Source organism: Trichosurus vulpecula, chromosome 1, assembly GCF_011100635.1.
Source record: "Trichosurus vulpecula isolate mTriVul1 chromosome 1, mTriVul1.pri, whole genome shotgun sequence".
In the NCBI taxonomy this organism is placed as follows: Eukaryota; Metazoa; Chordata; class Mammalia; order Diprotodontia; family Phalangeridae; genus Trichosurus; species Trichosurus vulpecula.
Genome location: NC_050573.1, coordinates 530,715,702 through 530,739,100, shown reverse-complemented (window position 1 = coordinate 530,739,100; position 23,399 = coordinate 530,715,702). Strand labels below are relative to the sequence as shown.

At 37.8% G+C, this 23,399-nt stretch overlaps 1 protein-coding gene across 1 annotated transcript in view; it reads right to left on the bottom strand.

Moving 5' to 3' along the window:
- Window positions 1–62: 62 nt before the first annotated feature.
- SNX8 (sorting nexin 8) overlaps window positions 63–23,399 on the bottom strand; it is a 55,169-nt gene continuing 31,832 nt past the window's right edge. Inside the window, exons 3-11 of the mRNA XM_036741308.1 lie at window positions 22,253–22,370; window positions 20,654–20,775; window positions 13,843–13,923; window positions 12,973–13,133; window positions 12,180–12,312; window positions 8,258–8,326; window positions 6,920–7,069; window positions 6,285–6,434; window positions 63–4,995 (exon numbers count right to left, since the gene is read on the bottom strand). Coding sequence (XP_036597203.1) covers window positions 4,882–4,995; window positions 6,285–6,434; window positions 6,920–7,069; window positions 8,258–8,326; window positions 12,180–12,312; window positions 12,973–13,133; window positions 13,843–13,923; window positions 20,654–20,775; window positions 22,253–22,370 — 1,098 coding nt within the window. The 3' untranslated portion in view covers window positions 63–4,881. The remainder of the gene's footprint in view (window positions 4,996–6,284; window positions 6,435–6,919; window positions 7,070–8,257; window positions 8,327–12,179; window positions 12,313–12,972; window positions 13,134–13,842; window positions 13,924–20,653; window positions 20,776–22,252; window positions 22,371–23,399) is intronic.

The following is a 23,399-nucleotide window of genomic DNA, read 5'->3' as shown; positions in this document are numbered from 1 at the left end:
CCAGTAACATCTTACCAGATTATAAAAGTAATAATAATACAAGCTCACATTTACAGATCTTTTTATATTTTACAAATCATTTTCACAAATATCTTAGTTGACCTAAAAAAGTCACCCTATGACGTGCCTCTATTCTACGTGAGGAAACGGGTTCTAGAGGTTGAAGGACTTGTCTGAGGTCATGGGGCTCACAGGTGGTAGAGCCAGCACTAAGAACTTGGGTCTGCATCCTAATCTGGTGCTCTTTCCATTGCACCACACTGCCTCAACAGAATTCTACAGAAGGTGGATATTCTGTAGAAGGTAGATAAGCAGAGAAAGTCAAACACACGCGGCAACTTAAGCCTTTTACACACGTCTTACAAATACATTTAATAACATTTGTTCATATATATGTTTTATTGATAAAAGTTTTGGAGTGTAATCATTTGTAAACATTTTCCAGTTCATCAGCTGTAGTAATAACTAATTCCTGCAATTTGATAAAGTGCTTCATACATAAAACTAGTACAGCAAAGCAAAAGAAATGGTAAATTGGCCTAACCAGGAAAAGGTCTTCATTTCGGTCAAATCAGCTTCCCACTCAGTCCTCACATTAGGCTTTCTGAGCTGAGTAGAGTGTTAATTAAAGGGTTTTTTTTCCAGGTATTGCTGAATAAGCCAAAGCTCCTAAGGAATGGGTGGGATCTAAGACAGAACCATAAGGACCATTTAATATAAAATTTCACATCTAAACCCCATAATTTGTGACAAAAATTGACAACTCCAAAAAGCTCTGAAATGTAATCCAAGATAACAAGAGCACTTAACAGGCTTCCAAAAGTATTTAAGCCATTAAGTTTCAGTGTTTGTCTAGGCCTCTCATAGAGGTCACTTTTGTTGAATGACAAGCATAGTCCCATATTCAGAACAATGTACTCTGACTCACTTTTCACTGAAGCTGATGATTTTTAGACACTGACAGGCTACTGTGCATACCAATGGCATTCCTTTGAAGGGGTTGGCCCCTCTGGAGCACAGTGAGAAGCTAGCCTACCTGGAGAGCTTTTGGCTGTGTGAGCATGGACCTCAACCTGTAAAAGCTATTCTCACGTCCCGGAATAACTCCCTAGGAATTGTGTTATCTCCACTGGTCCTACAATTAGAGTTGATCTATCAAATGGCTCCTTAGAAACGGACCCTGGACTAAGAAATCATGTTGAAGAAGCTCCCTGATCTACTGTTATTTCTGTAGTTAAGGTCTATTTCCTTCTCATTCTGTCTCCCTGGGATGGTCCCCCAAATCTAAGGGAATACCATTAGAATGCACAATATCAACAGATGGATCAAAAGGCCTCCACCACTGTTTACAATGTTCCTAAAGAATTCATTAAGAAAAAAGATAAAATCCAAAAAAGAATAGGTCCCCATTTAAATAAAATACAGCCATTAAGTATAAAATATGAAGATTACTTTTTTTTTTCAAGTCTTGAAACACTGGAAATTCTTAGTAGTAGACAAGCAGAAGTCTGGTTCTACTTGTTGCCATGGTCAGTTCCCAGAAAGGGCTGCTGGGATGGACTGCAAGCTCTCTGAAAACTGAAGAACTAGTTTTGAAGAAGAGTCTATTTACCCATTTGTCCTTTGTATCTAAAGTTTTGTTCCTCAAAGGGAGTCTACCATTGGTAGATACTTAAGGAAATAATGTCCTAACAATGTGATTTAACTCATGACTCTGTCATGATTTACTACAAGCTCCCAAAGCATCACAATTAGTACAGAAGAGGAGAAAAAAAAGTTTTCAGAAAACTCTTTGGTAGTACATTTCCTTCAAGTGAGTGTTTTAAATTAGGGTAACTTCTCTCTATATATACATTTTTAAACACATCTCTCATAAACTCCCTCTAACTAATGACTCTGGCCAGCATGCCAACTGAAAGTTCTTAAATTAATACCATTTGATATCTATTCCTTGAGGAACTACAGGTCTTCTGGCTGCTTGCTTTTATTTTTCATGGAGGCACATAATGACTACATCTGCAATAGTCTCAAATACTGAAAGGAGAAACCCCGACCCCACTATTCCAGTCTTTCATTATGTTTAGAACATCCAAGACAAGAAGGTCAGGTCTGGATCTCTCTATAACATGCACTCTAACCATGGCCTGGACTGTGACATATTCTCCTAGGCTCTCTACAAAGACTCAAGGCCCTAGGCCAGCAGGATAACATGCAACTTTAGGGTCCCAGGAGACTTCAATGTAATAGCAGTGAAGGTGTGTTTAGCACACTTTGCAGCTGTGTAGGCAGGAAGGACAAGGCCCCATGGGTTTTGTACAAATAAATTTTATGTTATATGGCTTAAGCAAATCACAATATAAAAGGGAGCAGCACAAAAAAGGTGTATTGATTCTTTCAAAGTGAGTACAGACTTTATTTCCATAAAAGGGGAATGGATGGCAGGCAGGCAGAGACCCTGAAGGCAAAGAAGACTCCACCCTTCTCTTGGCCAACTCTAGTTACAGACCAATAATTCTAAAAACAACTTCAGTATTATTTTTAGGCCCTAACTAAAGCCCTGCATCTTCTCTTTTCAGAGGATAATAAGCCTGTTCAACAGTTGAAATAGACCCCCTTCTATCACATGCTGTTTTAAATGTTGCATTCACTTATATAAGCAAAGGTCAGCTTTCCTAGTAGGAGGGAAGATGGGAGCCTTAGGGCAGTAAGTTACAGATCCAGGTGCCATTAGTGTTTTCTACCAAGTGACCCTTATGCCTCTAGCTACTTCATGAATGCAAAGCAAACATCTGAAGAATGTGCTGACATGCCACATGGAGTACACAGCTCACAAGTCTTGCACTTCCCCTCACATACTCTTTGAATGAATCAAACACAGCAATGTGCTTTGAGACGAGACCCCTGGTGCAACCATTTGAGTCCACAAAGAAAAGCCCTCATTTTGCTTGTGCCAGAAAAAAAAGAATTAGCTTATCTGCATAAATCAAGTATTTTTGGTTATTTTGATTCTCCCGTAGCTAGAGAGAATGCTTGGTGGCTTCTATTTTTATTCTAGAATCCTTCATGCTACATATTTTAAAACTTAAAAGTCAGAATATAACATTAAAATAACAGAGAAAATCTCCTTGGAACCTGACAAATACTCCATGAGGGCAATATTTTCAGAACGCATGCTGCCCTTTTAGAGCCTTTTCCAATTTTTCCGTCTTTGTAAGAATGGGAAAAGCAAAGTCTAAATGGACCCAGAAGTCCCTGATGCAGAGAAGTCCAGTTTATTTTCAATCCCACAGAGAAATATTCCACTAGGGATTTGGAATAGTAGCACATTAAGGCAAGAAAAGACACCACCCATCCTTACAGGTCTCCACCAGAGGATATCTGAGAACTCTCCCACATCATCACAAGGTGGAAAACAGAGCTGAAGAGTTACACAATAAACCCCATTGAGTAAGAGCTGGGCTAAGGAAGGGAAGGACTGAAATTAGCAGGAATGTTCCACTACCTCAACCAGGAGTTGTGCCATCAGGAAACTAGCTGGTTGCTTTATTTTTTCTTTAATTCTCAAAGAACACAGATTCTCTCTTGTAAAGGCCAGTATATTTTAAAGCACAACTGAAATAAGAATCATGATCCTCTGATTTCCTCATCTCATCTTCACCACACCCTTCTCAACTTGGTATATTCTGCACACTCCAATGTAAGCAGCCAAAATAAAAGTGTGGCACCTTTTTAGAGAATTAGTTTTTAGTATATGACAGACGATTCAATTAGCTCACTTTAATATGCCAAATATTTTGGTCCTACTTTTGTGCAAAAAGACAGATCATGCCATTAGGTAAAGAAGAGGGTAAAAGTGGAGGAATGGAAAATGAAATATGGCAGGCCTTGCCAAATTTAGAATGAGTCTCGTAATAAACCAAGGTTCCTAGTGTTTGTCTCTAGCTGCCTGGAATAGACACAGAAAACTAATACTGTTTGTACCTACCAGCTAACAACCCCCTCCATAAGCAAAATGGTTCTCTTCTGTACACACACATACACACCCACACACACAAACATACTTTAAAATTGAAAATTCCTAGTGTAAGGCAATTTGTTCAGGAGTGTTCAACAGCATTACATAATTTTTAGACCTTTCACTGAAAACTCATTTAAAAAAAAACATTAACATTATTTCAACCAAAAGGCATGACTACACTGAAATAAACCTTCTATGTATATGAATTTTACCCTCTTCTCACCCTTACTCATCTGTTCAGTTAATCCTGACCCCTAAGTAAAGAAATCCAATGAATTCTGATTAATTTTATCTGTCCCCTCAAAAGATTAAACAGCTGTTATCAGGGGACTAACTTATTCACCCACAGACAACTTCACTTACATGAACGTCATCCTTAATCTCCCAGCCTTCCTGAAGACTAGGAGAATTGCCTTTCATAGAGGACATCTACTGCTTCTCACTTCCAGAGAGGAAACCAGAGTGTATATATTAAGAAAGATGGCGGTGGAGGGAAAAGGTGGATGTAAGTAAGAGGAAAGGGAATTACCAACCACCACCAGTGGCCCTTCAGCCCTTAGCATCTAAGCACATTTTCTTTCCTCCCCAAAGTACCCGACAGTAAGGTGTCTCAATCTTGCCTCCGAGGACTATGAAATGAAGGAAGATGAGCAGAGGACAAGACAGGAAATTAAAATCTGAGTCTTATCCCCTTTCACTGCATCAGGGTCTTCTGCTCAGTTTTCAGTCCAAACATCTGTGAGCACCAGAGTGGCAGCTACTGTTTTAAGGGAAATACACAATGATACAGTTTGGTGATGTTTTAGTGAGGCTGGAAGGGTACTCTTAGCACTGCCTAAAACCTAGGCAGTCCTCTCCAGGAACTAATGAGAAAACACATTGCTCTCCTGCGGTGATCGTGGTGGTGTTGGCATGTTATTGGGTCCTGCAAAAAGGCAGCTTAATTTGGGCTTCAATTCATTCCAAACTTTACTCATCTAAAGGGGAAAAGGAAAAAAAAAAGCAAAATCAGAAAGATTAGTGAGATATTCATCCTGTTGAAATATATACTAAAATAAAAATCTACCTAAGTAAAAGGAACAGCTGAGAACAGGACTGCTTAGGGGTAGCCCTAGAATGCTGAGCAGGTCAAAGTGATCAATCTGATCAGGCTATGCATTTAGGCATGAATCCAGATAGATCCATTCCCTTCTTTTATGTATAAATTCCTTTGTAACACTGCTAAAAGATAACAAGTGGAGGAAAGACCAGGGATAGAAATACTGCAATTTTTCACTTCTTGGTTGGATTGTTTCCAGTTGTTCCATCTAATGATTACTGAGGAATGGGTCATGGAGACTATTCCGTAGGATTGTGCTGATGCAAGTTAAATACCAAGTATTTTTGTTATTTGGGAATGAATGCTTTTTCCAATAAGCAGTTTATCACTCAAAGACTAGAAATCGTTATTAGGTAATAGTGTCATAATGAGATTGGGACTGTAGTATATGTTCCACTGAACCATGCTAGTTCACTATATAATAGTTCCACTGCCCACTAGTTACATGGTACCATATTAAGTACCAGGATCCAAAATGAATGATGACCATAATAGCAAGTTCTTCCTGACCTTGTCTCCCATATTCTCTCCAGGATTTCAACCTTTCTTCTGGAAGACTGGCTTCATTGCTTAAGAAATAAGGGCTTTAGCCAGGAACAAACTACTATATATATGATGCATATAAAGGTGCATAAACATGTGAGAAGAGGTATCAGGTTTGCTAGAAAAATCTTGGCCAAAAAAAACCAGTTTATAAAAGCCTTTCATTTCAAAGGATTAAAAATCCCATCCCTAGCCCCTGAAGGTTTTGGGAAAATTTAGTCTATGTTCTTCAACTCACCCCGGCTTTGGGGCCAATCTTTCCTCTGAATCCTTTTAAAAGTCTGGTACTAAGGGTCAGAATTCAGAAATAGTTTTCTCAACTCACTTAGAAAGAAATATACAGTTCCTATCTATGTAGTCTAACAAAATCATATATGGAATCCTAGCTTGAAAATTCTAGCTCCAAGTTGGATTAATGGAGCTTGAAAAGAATTTCATTTTTTAGCTTCCATACTTAACCCACACCCATTATCTCTCTTAGATTTTTTTTGGTCCAAAGGACTAATACCAAGGAACACCAACTTTAAGGACAGAATAACTGGAGAGTAAAATGACAACTCTTAGTTACATAACTAGGGTGGAGCTCAAGATAGGGTTACACAAGACAGATGGGCAAGTAATCACCTCTTTGTGGCCTTGTATCTGAGAGTTGACAAAGGCTCCTAAGATGTGTGAAGTAAGAGGCAGGTAGACATGAATAAGCTGAGTCTCTTGATGTAGGCAATATAAAGAGAAATAATTCCGGAGTTCCATTGTCTGGATTGCATTTTCTTGCTGAAAAGAAAGAATCTCTGAGAAGCATGTCTAGATATATCTCAAGAGGAGCATCAACTTTTATTAAGATTATATATCATCATGGAGTGTAGGGCTGATCCTTTTTAATTTATTTGACCAGTGAAGCCGAATGGAAGTAAAATTGCCTTAACACAGGATTTGGAAACTGTCAGCTGGGGGGGGGGGGGACCCACTGGGGAGAAAGGGCAAAATTCATTGTAAAAACAATACTTTCAGGTATCTGCTAGTCAGCATGTCCACATACCATGCAACTTTCATTGCATCGCAGCCCTGCTTATTAACCACATCTGGGGGGCTATTTATACAATGGGGATCAATCCAAGCTGACTTTTCAACCCACGGGAAGTCTAGAATTCCTTCTTGCCTATCTCCTGCCCTGCTCCATCACAGTCTGTCTCTCTAAATGTCCTCAGCCTGCTTTCTTCCACCATGTCGTTTTGCACTCTTGGCTGCCAGGCTGCTACCTCCACAATGCGGGACTCCAGCTGCTCCACACTCTCTGGCTCTCTATTCTGCACCGTAGCACTCATCATTTGCTTCTTCATCATGCTGTACTTGTGCAATGCTCGCTGGTGCTTGTGAAGCACACCCTTTTCATGTCTCTCACAGAGATCCTGGAATAGAAAGGGGAATAAGGCGTACTCACTAACACCTCCTCCATCCCCCCATTAAGAGCCAACCGCAGAGGAATCCAGAGACAAAATAACCGCACGGGCCCCCTCCTTCTCCTACTTTCACTTCATTTCCTGGGGAGAAAAACCTGCTGAAAGAGGAGGCAGAGTCGGAAGGTGGGGAATATAGAGCATTGTGTGAGAATTATACCTATTTCCAAAAAATGACTTTAAAATAAGCGGTTTTTCCCCCAAATTTCCCAATATGAAAGACTTACAAAGAAATAGGTTCTCTTTTTAAAAAACCAGCAGAAAGACAGCCTTGATTCATTTTATGCTCACAAAAATGCACGAGGCATAGGATGAATTTGAGTTTTGGGGAGAGTTGACTGCAAACCAACAAAGGTCCTGAACTCAGGAAGTAAACAAACAGTCCGGGCTTTAAAAGGAAATCAGGCAAAAAACAAAAAAGTTTAATAAAAATGAGATGTACAATCCATAGCCTACAGACATTGATTAATTACCACCGAATTTCTGAAGGGCCAGTATCCAAGTGTAGAAATATTGAAGACTTTCTATGTTTTCCTTGAGGTATTTTAACCCAGTGTATCTTGGAGCATTCCCCAACTAGGAATCTCATGAGAAGACACGGACATAGAATCTTAGCACTAGAAGGGATATCAGAAGTCATCTAAGACATCAGTTTAACCTAACCACCATCTAATAATCCCATCTGCATTGTCTATGACAGATGGTCAAATAATTCCACTTGCGGGAAGCTCAAAAAAAAAAGTATGTCTTTACTGAGTCCAAATCTGCCTTCCTATAAAATATCAAACTAGTTCTGCCCTCCAAAGCTATAAAGTAAATGTCTAATCCCTCTTCTGGATAGTACTTTTCAAATATCTAACAATTATTATATACCTTTCTCCCATCCCAATCTTCTCTTTTCCAGGTTAACGATGCATTCTTTTCTTGATCGTGTAATGTGAAAGAAAATCTGAAATTTTCCACCAGACTATGGGCCAGAATAATGCAATAAAAGCAGAAGTGTTATGCTTTACTCTTCGTTTTGCTCTAAGATTGACTTCTCTACTAGTTTTCCATTCCCTGAAAAAAGCTACTCCCTGGAAAGGTCACAAGACCATTCTGAGAAGCTTTTTCTCTGGCAAGGAAACAGCCAAAACTCACTTTATAGGACTGGAGCAAATCCAAGAAGAGATTCAACTTCTCCACCACATCATTCTCTTCCTGTTTACCCTAGAAAACAAGGGGTGAATTAACCAGCACATTCGTCATACAGATAAACCCAGTCAGAAACCCATCATTAAAATTTCACAGCTTGCTTGTTACCTAGAGCCTCTTCCCAAACCCTATCTAGAGGCAGTCCAGAATCATCCTTTAAAAGAAACTAGAGGCTTAGACCTTAGCGATCTTAGTCCAATCCCCTCATTTTACAAATGAGGAAACTGAGACCCATAAAGGCTAAGTGAATTGTCCAAAGTTATACAGGCAGTAAAAAGAAAAATTGATATTTGAACTTGGATACACCAACTCCAAATCCAGAACTCTTTTTACTAGACAGATACCACCACAAACCAGCAGTGCAGCACACCGCCATCATCCTCACACTGCTACAAAAGGCAGGAGAAGCCAAGAGCATTACAGCTAACTGACAATATGAACAGTCTTGGCTCTAAAACACGTCTGTCCATTTCCATTTCTGTTCAACACCTTGCTATCTCCGCTTGAAACTTTTCCTGTCATCTTCTTAATCCCCAAACATCAAAGGCAAAAGGAAATATAAATCATTATTTTAATTCCATTTGACTGAGCTCTTTGAGAGCAGGGACTATTTTTGCCTTTCTATGTATCCCCAGTATTTAACACAGTGCCTGTCACATACAGTGCTTAATAAATGCTTGTCTACTTGATTTGATTTTTTTTTAGAAAGGTAATAACATTATGTTATTTTCAGAGTGACACAGGAAAAAGAAACCACATGCCTGAGAGTCAGGCTCAATTAACTGACTATGGGACCCGACGCATGTTAAAATGGTACAAATGCTCTAGGCCTAAAACTTTAAGTAGTATAAAACTGCTATACAGGCCAATGACTGGGGCTTTCAAGTGACTTGGAGCAACAAGAAGGAAGGAAAGCAGATGGCACCCACTACTCCTACTAGTATCTTGCACTAAAACAAATCCATGATGCTCATATAGAACAATTAGCTACAATATGAAATCCTTTCTTTATACTGAGATAATGTACAAAAAACTGGAGACAGATTCCAGGTAAAAAAGACTTTTTACCTATGAAACTCCATCCATTACATAAGGAATATATGAATACTGCACATTCTTTTCTGGTTCCCACAGCCTCCTTTATACATTTTTCTTAGTGAGTCTCATCATACATGTATTGAAGCTAGAATCTAGTCAAGAAAAATAAAGACCTATTTTCCAACACAAGATGCGCTTTTTTTTCATAATGAACTCTAGTCACCAGCACAGAATGATCTCCAGCATTTTAAATTCTAATTGACGACTGTTCCTATTTCTATTTGATTTATATTTCATTTGGAGTCTGTTATATGACATTTCAGAAAGTCTAGGCCTTCTTTTCTCTTTTTGTTAAATAATCTCGAAGATCCCAGGGGGAGGAAAAAAACAATGCTTTACTACACTGAGTTGTAATATATGTGTGTGTTTAGCTTTAGAATGAAACGAAGAAAAGGAGAAAAGTAAATGATTTATTATTCTTGAGGAAAGAGATCTGATTTTTTTTAGATCCTCCAAAAGCTATTCCCTTCTCATTCTTCAAAAAACATAGATAACTCCACTATAACTATATATGTGTGTTTCACTATCAGACTTTCATGGTGTTTCCTCACTACAAAACATACTGTAGCTATCTATCTGAGGCATCAAAGTTAATGAAATAAAAGGACCTACATCACATGCAAGACCAGCCAGAAGAATAATTACTCTTCTAGGTTGGTTAGTGTGCTCTATCAGTTACACTAACCTTCATTTACAATATTTATTCTAAAATGCCTCTGAAGAGTAGCAAAAAGTTGTCTAAAATGAAACAGCTTTTATAGTAAATGTACATTTAGAGATAAAATACTCAAAAAAAAAAAAACCAAAACAACTTTTCCATTCCACACACACCTAGAGCCACATCAACCAGCTACTACCATGCCATTAATCCAATGTGCTACAGAACAGATTGAACTCTATGCTCTCCGGTGTCCCTTCTACTCTTCAAATCTAAAATCTAAAATCTACCTCCTGGTGAGTACATCTAATAAGATTTAATGGAAAAAGTAAGATGTTAAGAGATATGTGAAATATGGAGAGGAGAGAGCTTGCTAGGCTGGGAGAGTACATGGTATTCCCATCTTACTAATGAGAGAAAAGTGAAGACTTCTTTAATGTCCTAGAGAAGATGGCTAACTACAGCTCTCACTCCGAATCCTACAATTTACCAATGAGTCCTGTTTACATACCAATGCTTTGAACCATAAGGCTATAAAATGTCAGTGTGCCAGTTGCCTTTAACAACTTTCAAAATACCAACTTTATAACTAAGAAACAGCTATATGCTTCTAACCACAATAATTTCCCCCTCATCATCACAAATTTTATTATAACATGTCTAAAAAGTCCTAAGGGTGCCAATTAGAATACAAAATACTTAGAAAAACTTTCTATAACTTATACAGCAGTATTTCTAAAAGAATATACAGAAAATGACATTTTACTTCCTGGCTGTCTCCCCCAAAACTCAGCCCCCAGGCATTAAGAATCAAAACAGTTGTTACTATGTTAGAACACACAGGGTTAGAAGGTCCCTTAAAGATTATGTAGAGCAACCTCCTTATTTCACCAATGAGGAAACTGAAGCTTAGTGAAATTATGGGCATAGCTGAGGGTCATCCTGAACAAAAGGCACTTAAGACATATTTGACTGAATAAATGATAATGGCAAGGCCAGGATAAGGTTCTCCCAACTCCAGATTCAGTGCTCTACCAACTATGCCAAACTGCCTCTTAGTATCTAAAATTAAAGCAAATCCACACTTCTCCATTTCCATTTCCAAACTCTCCAAATGAGGGGGTAAATTGTGGGCCTACAAAACTGCAGGATTACACGAAATGGCCACTGGCACAGGCAGATCCCTAAAGTCAATGTCATAACAAATATTTAAAAGGAAAGAGAAGAGATAAACATGGTAACAGCAAGGAAGGAAGGAAACCCGGGACTTTTCAGGGCCACAAACAAACCCAATGTCTCTTAACCATAAAACTTATCAATGGGCACCCAACCATTAGACAGGAAAGCCCCCAACTCTTTGGCATATGGCTCAGATTATAACACTCGATTAATCACAGTTCTTGTTACTTAACTATGGAATTAGGAAGTCAAAGACGGCAGCTGAGCTTTAAAAATATTCAAACATAATTTGCATTATTTGCCTGCCAGTCTGAGCCACACATTTTGTGGAAAGAGTAGTAGATTCCCTTTCCTCCAAAGCCACATGATAATTTTATGATAAAACTAGTACACAGATGAACCTTGTTTATTTCCCATATCCTTGAACTGACAGTCTTTAAAATTCTTTATCAGTTTCTAAAAATAGCAAATGGCTGTTACAAAGGCATTTTCAGTAGTTTAATTGAGTATTCAGGATCAAAAAAAAAAGGCAGCACTGTGGGCTTAGTTACATTCTGATGAACTAGGTCATTGCATAACCTATTAACATAACAAATTATACAGATAGTAAGTAAAACTGAAAGCTCCAGGTTCATCAAGGAGTAACAGTCTTGAGATTTCAAGGTTACATTTTCAGGATTGGCTTATGCTTTCTAATCTCCAGCAAAGTAAATTCTCTTAAGAAATCCAACCCAAATTTATTTTTGCTATCAGCAAACAGCTGAATTGGCACATGCTAAGCTACATGGAATTTATGAGGATTATACATCAGACAGTTTTTCCCTCTCATTGGACTCAAAACTTTGAGCTCTACCTAAGAAAGAGACATTCCTAAAGACTATAATAGAGAACATTCCTTAAAAATAAACACTCAGAGATTCCACATAAGCTTACCTGTTGTGCAGCTTTATCAGCCAGCAGTGCAAATTCAACAGAGAGGCCTTTTAAGGCCTGTTTCAGCGTCCCCCATGTGCTATTATTCATCGTGGCCCAGGAGGGAAGTGGTGTTGTGTCAGATCCTAAAGCACTAGGTAGAAAAGAGAAGAAAAAATTTCCATTCATCAAACCTTGAATTTTACTAAACAAAAAAGTCTGATGACTGACATGGTCATACGCACACAAATATTCAAATGGATTTGTGGGCTCGTTATCTTTGGAGATCTCTCCAATGAGGCAGATAGCAGCCCGTCCACACTTGTCTCTTAAACTACTGTTGTTCGTGTCCTCCTATAAGTTCAGAACCAGGGGTCCACCCAATATGCTAGAGGCCTTCCTCCCTTTGCCCAACATCTCGAGGAGACCAGTGGAGCCCTCTGATCTTTCACTCTAGATGCCTCTAAATGAAGGAATGGTCAATCTTCAGAACATTAAAAAGTACATTCTCCGTGAGTCACCCAATTACGAGGAAGTGCTTATCTAGTACTCTACATACGTGATTTCATTTGATACTCCTGAGAACATTCTGAGAAAGCTACTCTTATTATTATCCCCACTTTTAAGATGAGGAAACTAAGACTTGAAGGGTCAAATGACACGGCCGTGGTCACAAAGAGAACAAAAGGGGAAGGCAGGATTTGAATCCAAGTCTCTATGGATTCCAAGCTCAGCAATCTTTTCACAAGACAATACTGCCTCAAACTCAAAACCTCCACTATTTCCCACTGTGGAGCTTTCTTCTGCCACCTGCCTTAATTCTTTTCCAAATATGAGGAGGTCAGCAGCATTGTCAATGGCTCGGGATGCAATCCTTTCAGCCCGATCTCTAAGCTTATAGAAGCTATTATAGATATTTCTGATCAGTTCTCGACTGGCAGCAAATTGTGCCTGGATGTCAGCTGGGAGGAAGTCCTAAAACAGTGAGAAAAAAAGCAAGAAGAGAGAACAAAAAAGAATTGTTAGTGAAATTGAAATAATTCCCACAAGGTGTAAGTTAATAAAACAAACATATCACCAATAGAGACATTAATCACCCCTCGGTCTAGCCATACCCAGTAAATGAGTAAATGAGTAAATCTGAGGGCACTTCCCCAACCCCACATTTCTTCTCCCCAACGTCCCTTTTTTACCTCCTAAAAGAGAACAACAAATTATATCTTGCCCACCAAAAATACTAAACTAAATGACCCTACACAGTGGTCTCAAAAAGCAGTAGAAAAGTGTTCAATTTGAAGTAAAACATCAAAAAATGCCCACTGAGCCTCAAATTCAAACTTATAAGCAGTCCTGTCTTAGATTTTTTACATGAGGAAGACTTCTCCTTTTCCTTCCTCTCACTCATTCTCTCTCCCTCAGTCCCATCCAGTGCCAACGTGACCAAATAAATATTATCATAAGCCATCTGGTTTATGAATTCTAACTTAAGAATTGAAATCCTTAAAAATTAAATGGGTTAAGAAAGAAGAACAATGGTAAAGTATAGAGATATAATTTTCTTTCCTTTTTTTAAAGTAAGGAAGAAGTTTACAACATAGTACTGAATCTGAATTGCTTTTAATACAAAAGATAACCTGTTCATTTGTATTTTGGAATAAGGAAGAAAGAAGTCACAAAAAGATACCTTGGCTCGAGTTGCCAGTTTACAAATCATGAATTCATCTCCAACACATTGGACTGATTCCTTCAGTTTATTCTGTACATCCTGGAAAAGAAACAAAGAATATCCTTAACACTCTATTTTTTTTTAAAAAAAGGGAATTCTCAGAGTAATTTACCAATTAAAGGAAAGAAACAGTCTTTCCTTCAACAGAGGGAAGCCGTTTCCCTTTCCATAAAATAGCAAACGATTTTTTAAACATCTTTTCCTCTTTAAATTTTTAATTGAGCCTGTTACACTCAGAGCAGCTATGTGGAGATATGAAAGGCAGGCTCAACTTTAGCATTAGTGAATAGAATGTCAAAATTTGAGTGCAGGTAGGATTCCACCCATATTGCTTAGGACCGGCACCTCTTTGCAGACAAAAATGCATTCACTAGACCCTATGAGTTTCTACCTGCAGCAATGACTAAAGCAAGAAGGCCTAGTGAACACTAACACAGGGCATAACCAAAGGAAAAAAGAAAGAGAAATCATCCATGCATAACACTACAGAAACCATTATTCGGGTAGTCTCACCGAAATGGGAAATAGCAAGCAAAACTTCTCCCACTGATGACTGACCAGAATGAGGGAGTTTTATTAGGATATTTAAAGTTAGTTCCTATAGCTAACTTCTGTTCATTAAGTAAAGCACTACATAAATGGTAATGGAGGCAGCCAGGGGGCTCAGTGGACAGAGCCCTGGGCCTAGAATCAAGAAAACCTGAGTTTAAATTTGGCCTCACACACTTACTAGCTGTGTGACCCTGGGCAAGTACCAGAAATGGCAAAGCACTCCAAGAAAACCCCATGGACAGTGCTGGCATACTATGGTCCACAAGGTCATGAAGAATCAGACATGACTGAAAAACAACATAAATGGCAGCACTGAAATGTGTTTAACATATTTTATATATTTAAACATGGTCTTCCTATCTTATATGCTGCAGTCTCTTTCAGTCCACTTTCATGCTCATCCTTTCCTCTCTTCTTTCCTTTTTATGCCTCACAGCTCTTAATACTTCTTTCATTTCTCTGGTGGCAAACAATAATTCACCTTCAAAGAATTATAGTTAACCTGATGGTTAAAACACTCAAGCTGCTTTCAATACAGAAATTTCTTTGTTTCTTTTTTATTTTAACTACTTGCTCCATGATAAGTACTTTGGGGGCAATTACAAAAAAGATAACACATAAAGACACAGTACCTACAGCTATCTTCAGCCAGCTATAAGAGCTATACTTTACAGGTATCTTTAAAAGGCCAAAGCCTACCTCTATCCCTTCAGTAAACAGAAGAAAAATAAGAAGCTAAGGTTTCTGCTAACCTTGTCTTTTCTTGCACCATATAATCTGCGTTTTTCTTACAGTAGGAAGAAGGAATATATTATAATATATATTATATATAATTATACATAACATTTTATATATGTATATATAAATTAAATAAAGAATATACTATAAGGAATTCTTTCCACGTCTTGTCTGACCCATAGTAATTCTGTATTCTCAACAGTTGACTTTATTGTTATAATAAGGGAAAAGTGCTTTCAGTATATGTGCTTCCCAAATAAGACATCTTTTTTCTTAACTGCATACTTTGATACTGAAACAATTACATATCCTCTCAAGCTGAGAAAGGAATTTTGGGAAGAAATCAAGATATCCACAGCCATATGAAAAAATGCTCCATATCACCAATAATGAGACAAATTCAAATGAAAACATCTCTGAGGGTCTACTTCATACCTCTCAGACTAGCAAAGATGACTAAAGGGAAAACGACAATTATTGAAGAGGCTGGAGGAGGACAAGCGCACCAATGCACTGGGTTTTTTTTGTCTGTTTTATTATACTTTAGTTCCAAACTGCCCCCCCCCCCACACTTCAGATAGTAAAACCACAGATAGTAAAACCATAGTATGCATGCTTCTATTTGTCAGTTCTTTCTCCGGAGGTGGGTAGCATTTTCTTTCATAGGTCCTTCGTACTTGATTTGAATACTTATAGTACTCAGAATAACTCAGTCGGTCACAGTTCTTTGAACAACACTGCTGTTACTGTATGCAGTGTTCTCTTGGTTCGGTTTGCTTCACTCTTCTCTATTTCATCCAAGTCTTTCCATGCTTTTCTAAAATCAATCTGTTCATCCTTTCTTATAGCACTGTATTATTCCATCACAATCATATACTGCAACTTGTTTAGTCATTCCCTAATTAATGGTCATCTCCTCAATTTCCAGTTCTTTGAAACTGACAAAGAGAGATGCTATAAATATTTTAGAACATGTAAGTTCTTCTCATTTTTCCCTCGTCACCTCGGGAAACAGACCTAATAGTGGTATCACAGGGCCAAAGAGTATGCATGGTTTTATATTTCTTTAAGCATAATTTCAGATTGCTCTCCAAATTGGTTGGATCAGTTCACAGTGCCACCAATAATGTATTAGTGTCCCAATTTTTCCACATCCCCCCAACACTTGTCATTTTCTCCTTCTATCATTTTAGCCAATCTGATAGATGGGAGAGGATATCTCAAAATTGTTTTAATTTGCATTTCTCTAATCAATAACTATTTAGAGCACTTTTTCATATGACTTGGATTTCTTAACTATGATTTCTTCATCAAAAAACTGCCTGTTCATATCCTTTGACCATTTTTCATTGGGGAATGACTGATATTCTTATAAATTTGACAAAGTTCTTTACATATTTGAGATATGATACCTTTGTCTGAGAAACTGTTTATAAGATCTCCCCCCCCCCATTTTCTGCTTTCCTTCCAATCTTGGCTACATCAGTTTTATTTGTACAAAACCTTTCTAATCTAATGCAATCAAAATTATCCATTTTACACCTCACAATGCTATCTCTTGTTTATTCATAAATAGGCAGTATGTTCCACGTTCTTCTTTTTTACTTATGACATCTCCCTTTATATCTAGGTCAGGGGTGGGGAGCCTGTGGCCTCGAAGCTACATGTGGCCTTCTAGGTCCTTGGGTACAGCCTTTTGACTGAGTCCAAATTTTACAGAACAAGTCTTTAATTAAGGGGATTTGTTCTGTGAAGTTTGGATTCAGACAAAGGGCCATACTTGAAGACCCATAGCAGGACCATGTGGCCTCGAGGCAGCAGGTTCCCCACCTCTAACTAGATCATATACCTATTTTGACCTTATGTTGGTAAATGGTGTAAGATATTGGTCTATACCCAATTTCCGTCAGACTACTTTCCATTGTACCCAATAATTTTTACCGAATAGTGAATTCTTAATCCACAAGCTTAAATCTTTACATCCGTCAAAACACAAGGTTATGATAATCTTTTAGTACTGTATACTGTATGTCTACTTTGTTCTATTGATCCACCTTTCTACTTCTTAGCCGGTACTTCTTATCATTTTAAGGAAAATCCACTTATGCTTTCAAATGCTTGTTAACAGAAATGAGTGTTGTATTTTTTCAAAAGTTTTTTCCGTATCTATTGATCCAATCATATAGTTTCTGTTATTTTTCTTATTGATGTAATCAACTACACATTAATAGTTTTCTTTATGCTAAACTATCCCTGCATTCCTGGTATAAATCCCACTTGGTCACAATGTATAATCTTTGGGTCTTATTGTTGCAGTCTCCTAACTAGTATCTTATTTAGGATTTCTGCATCCCTTTTCATTAATGAAATTAGTTTATAATTTTCTCCTCTGTTTCTGCTCTTCCTGGTTTAGATGTCAGCATGATATTTGTTTCATAAAAGGAGTTGGGTAGGACTCCTTCTTTGCCTATTATTCCAAATAATTTATTTGACATTGGACTAATGCATTGTTAATGGAACTGATAACTGGTACAGTCATCCTGTAAAGCAATTTGGAACTACCCCCAAATATCACTAAATTGTTTAGATCCTTTGACTCCTAAATACCACTACAAGGAATATATATTCCAAAAAGCCCAAAGAAAGAGGAAACAGAACCATATATACAAAAATATTTGTAGCGGCACTTTTTGTTGTGGCAAAGATCTGGACACAAAGTGGGTGCCCATCAACTGGAAAATGGCTTAACAAATTATAGGATGTGAATGTAATGAATGTCATTAAACCATAAAAAATGACAAAAGGGACAGATTCAGGGAAACCCAGGAAAGTTTGTATTAGCTAATTCTGCATGACCAAGAGAACAACTCATAAATGATGACAACATTATAAAAGAAAACACTCCTGAAAGACTTAATAACTCTAATCAGTGAAATGCCCAATCCAAAAGACTGATGATGAAGTATGTTTCCTAACTCTTGGTGAAGGGCCAATGGATTACAGATTCAGAAAGAGACATACATTTCAAACACAGACATTAATAACACAATTCTGTTTTGCTTGACTACATTTTTGTTACAAAGGAGGGCTTTTATTTGGGGGCTTAGTCAGGGAGAAATGTGGAAGGAAATGAGGGAGTGGTGATAGTGAGGTTTAAAAAAAGAAAATAAAAGAGAATCAATGAAACATTAAAAACTACATTGAAGAAAGCAGAAGGAAGTTCAGAAGGGGATACAGACAAGCAAGGCAATGTTGTTACTAGTATGTTAAATATATATATTTTAGCACTGTACTAGGGATTCACATTCATAGGCAATCTTCATTTTTTTGACTTTGTATTTGGAAATGTTCATGTTTGTTGATGATTTTCTGATTCATAACAGATTTTTAAAAAGAGACTTTGGAACTACCCTTGTAACCAGCTGCCTTCTCAGTTAGCAGTTCCACCCCAATAGGAGCTAGGCTCCTTTCTTCAGGTTCTTCCTGGAGTATAGTACACTGGTATGATTTCAAGTTAAGCTGCATGATTCTAGTTTAGATGAGAAAAACTCCATGCTGAAATCTAGTTGAAATGTACACATGCACACACACATGCGCGCGCACACACACACACACGTAGTGAAGAGACATAAATACAATAACACAAACATACATATCCACTCATGTTCCTCAGTGTCAGGAGATACCTGTAGTGAAACACCCTCCACCCAATACAGACAGCTCAGCAGCCATCAACTAGTGTAAGAGCATCAGGGCTGCCTGGAGCACTGACATGAAGTGACTCGCACACAGTAACACAAACAGTATGTGTCAGAGGAATGACTTGAATCCATGTCATCTTGACTTGTAGACTAGCAAACCACGATGCAACACTGCCTCTCATAAATCATAGATGAGAGTATGATCTATAAAATAGTAACTCTAAGATAACTTTTGTTTAATAGTGCTTCATAATATACAAAGTGCTTTCACATGCCATTTCCCTAGAGGCCACTATCAGATTTAAAAAAGCTGAAGTTTTCTGCCGAAATGTGCAAGATCTTCTATTCTACTTTGTAGAACCTCTGGTGGTCTTTTTAATCAGTAACACCCTGCATGATGTCTAGTTTCCTGACTTCATCATTTCACCAAAATGGCTCTCTTCAAAGTTACCAATAATCTCTTAGTTGTCTAATCCAGTGGACTTTTCTCAGTCATCCCCCTCCTTGACTTCTCTGAAGCCTTTGACACTGTTGGTCACTCTCTTCTTTGAGACTCTCTTCTAGCTACGCTTTCAGGACACCACCACAATGGTTTTCTTCCTACCTATCTGACCACACCTTCTCTGTCTCCTTTACTGGATCCTCCTCCAGAACATACCCTCTAACATGCCCTCAGGGGTCTATCCTGGGCCCTCTTTTCTTCTCCCTCTATTCTACTTCACTTGGGGATCTCATCAGCACCCACAGATTTAATTACCATTTTTATACTGATGACTTTCTAATCTACCTTCCCTGCTCCAAACTCTTCAGACCTCCAATTTCACATCTTCTGAATATGCCTCCTTCTCTCTTCTGACACTTTCACCACTCTGGTGTAGGCCCTCATCACCTCAAACCCTGACTACTGCAATAGTCTGCTGGTGGGTCTGCCTGTCTCAAGTCTCTCCCCATTCAGATCCATCCTCCATTCGGCCACTAAAGCAATTTTCCTAAAGTGTAGGTCTGACCGTATCATCATCAAACTCCAGTAGCTGCCTATCACCCCCAGAATCAAATACAAAACCTTCTGTTTGGCATTCAAAGCACTTCATAACCTAGTTCCCTCCTACCTTTCCAGTTTTCTTACACCTTATTCCCCAGTACACATTCTTCAATCCAATGACACTGGCCTCCTGTCTGTTCTACAAACAAGACACTACATCCAGAGATGTAGTGTCTGAACATTTTCCCCATGCCTGGGATGCTCTCCCTCCTCATCTCTCTCTACTGCCTTCCCTGGCTTAAGTTGAACTAAAATCCCACCTTCTACAGCAAGATTTTCCCAACCCCTCTTTAATTCCAGACCCTTCCCTCTTTTATAAACAAAACATCAAAGTAATGTGTTTTATTTTGTGTCTAAACACTTTTTCACAACATCTGAAATATACATAACTACATGATCCAAGGGGTATAGCTGTATGTAAATAGTCTTTAAATCCTATCACTGATTACAATTAAAAAATGCAGCATTTCTAACAAAGATAAGCCTAAATGCTATATTGCCATAACCAATGAACACCTCTCAAAATTGTATTCAGCATAAGGTTAATTTCCTTTACACACAATGTGTACATCCAGTCACTCTTAAGAAATACACCTTCAGTGCTTTAAGGTCAAAGACAAAAGACAGGTGACAGAAAAAGGAGATAAAAAACAAAACAGATTTATGAGCAGAAAATACTCTATGACACAAGTGGAATGAAAAATTCACATCGATGTTATTTTTAAACAATACTTACTGAGCCACTGAATGAGAGGAACAGCTTCAGGACCACATCTTCTGAGAAAGGGGGATGCCGGGCCACTAGGTTAATGAAGCGTTTCAAAGCTCTTCGTCTGGTCTCAATGAACTCTCTGTCAGCTAGAGGAAATAAAACTGTATGAACGTTTACAAAGGAAGTTCTATTGCCCCTTAACCTCACCCAAACTGGAGGTCTTACCATCCTCAGTACTAACAACCTTTTACATTCAAACAATCCTGAATCTGGTACAGAAAAATAAAGCTCACAATTTTCCATATTGGCTCACTGAGCTCCTAATCCTGGAAGCAGAAGCATCACTGATGCAACTAAGCCAAAGAAGCGTTAGGAGCCACACCTTCTACATATTATTGCCAGGTTCCAATTAGTATAAATAGTAAATGCCATGAAGTGGTCATATTACTTTTTATCATACATAATTTGAACTGCATATTTCTATTGAGCTGGAACAATTAACATAACTTACATAACTACAAATTCAAACAGTACAAATTCAGATATATGCAATCACTTAGTGGACTTCCTTATTTGCACTAATGGGAACTAGCTATATTTTGAAAAGTTAGGCACTGACAAGGAAAACAACAAATCCTGTTTGCCACATAACAGACTAGGAACTAAATTGGTTTGCAAGCTATGTCCAACTAAATAAAAGCCTTTTTGTTACAAATAAATGAGTTCTGTTGTACTTTTACATCTTAATTAAAGTCAATTCTACTTCACCCAACTTTCAAATCTTAGCCTAGGCTATTTGTATTGGCTTCAAATTAAAGGCTTTCATTCATATTTTTTTCTACTTAAGGGAGAAAAAAAAGATAAGAGCATATATTTTATACTAAAGAATACTTGGGCCTGGCCGCTAATAATGTACATTATTTTTAAAAATCAAATGATAAGAATTTCATTGAATGATAATTTTTCTTTTAAATACTACCAAGTCTCTTTCCACATAATCCAACACTTTCAGAGGTTCTAAATCAATTTTTGGTTTCTTTTTTTATTCCAGATCTGCAATTTCATCAATGTGAGGACATACTAGTGTGGAAACTACCTGTTGCTACATACAACATGTATGTGGTTTATAGTTTTAGAGCTGCTTTGGGTACCAAGAGGTTATGTGACTTACCCAATATCATACAGTTAATATTTGTCAGAAGCTGGACTAAACACAGGTCTTTGCTTTAATGGCATCCAGATTCCAAATTCTATCTTATTCTCTTTGATTTAGTAAATAAAATCAAAGATCTTTGAGAAACTCTCAAAAATTATTATATGCTCTCTGTTCCATGCTATATATGGCATTCTTTGGACTCCTCAAAATGACATGCATAATTCATTACAAAGCACCTTTCTCTCCATCACTTCCAAATTCTACGTTCCCTAGGATGTCAATGAAATGACAGGCCAGGAAAATGCATTAAAGGCAAGAGTGGAACCTAAATGCCCATAGGGGTTCGAAAGTAAAGACTATTAAAATGAAAGACTACAACTATTCAAGTTACAATAACTAAGCAGACTTCAATATATTGAGGATGTTTTCTCTTCTGCCATTCCATTTGTCAGAAATCCCAGCTTTACCTCCAAGCATTCTCTTGGGTGGAAGTGCTGGCACCATTCGATAGGGGAACTTCTGCAGCAGTATCTCATGGAAGACCACAAAGTCATTGTACCTTCTGTACACGGAGGACTTGAAGCGCTAAAAAGAAAAACCCAAAGAGATATTAATGCTGGACAGTAGTAACTACTAGAGCCTATTATTTATCCTTTCCTTCTCTCTGTCCCATCAGGAAATAAAAAGTGATGAGTATAATTTGACCCGTTTTCCAATGATTTCCTCCTTAAGGAGAAATCTAGTGATTTCTTCAAATCAGGTTAATGTTACTATCAAGTTTTTAATATTACAATATTTTTATTCTATGTGAGTTATTATTAGCATTCAGATATTGGAGAGTGAAGATAAAAAGGCTACAGAAGACCTGCTGAAAGGTGCTTGGACTCTATTCACAGGACTTTTAAAGGCACAGAAGGGCTTCCTACTCATAAAAGGGAAAACCAATGGTCACATGAAATTGTAGCTGTATCTCATCTACCATGTTTCTTTTTTGACTCACAATGAATACATTTAAAAACAATATAGTCCTCACTCTCAATAGAAAGTATTTCATTTTAAATAAGGCTGACTACACAAGTCTTTGATCAACACTAGGGCAAGCACTACTTTAAAAAAAATAGATGTGTACTGCTATCTTTTGTTCTTTAAATCACCCACATATCCCCTTATATGCCTCCCCCTTTTCCCCTTCCCAGAAAGGCATCCCTTATAAGATAAAACTTAAAAAAAGGGGGGGAGCCATCAAAACCAATCAATACTAAAGAAATCTGACATATTATGCAGTGTTCTACATCTGAAGCCCCCTACTTCCTTCTGCAAAGAAGCAAGACAGATGTCTTCCTACAGCTCTTCTTTGGGGCCAAATTAGTAGTTTTAATTTTGCATCATTTAATTTCAGCTGTTTTGTGGTTGCAGTTCTCTCCAATTACATTTTTATAGTCACTGTGACAAGCACTACTTTTAACCCTTGGTAAAAAGAAACATTCAAGACACTCTCCAGGGCCCTCTTTCTTTTTTTTTTTTTTCAAACTCTATACTCTCTCCCTTAGCAATCTCATCTATTTTCCATGGGTTTACCTGAATACCTATAGCTCCGAAATACACACACACACA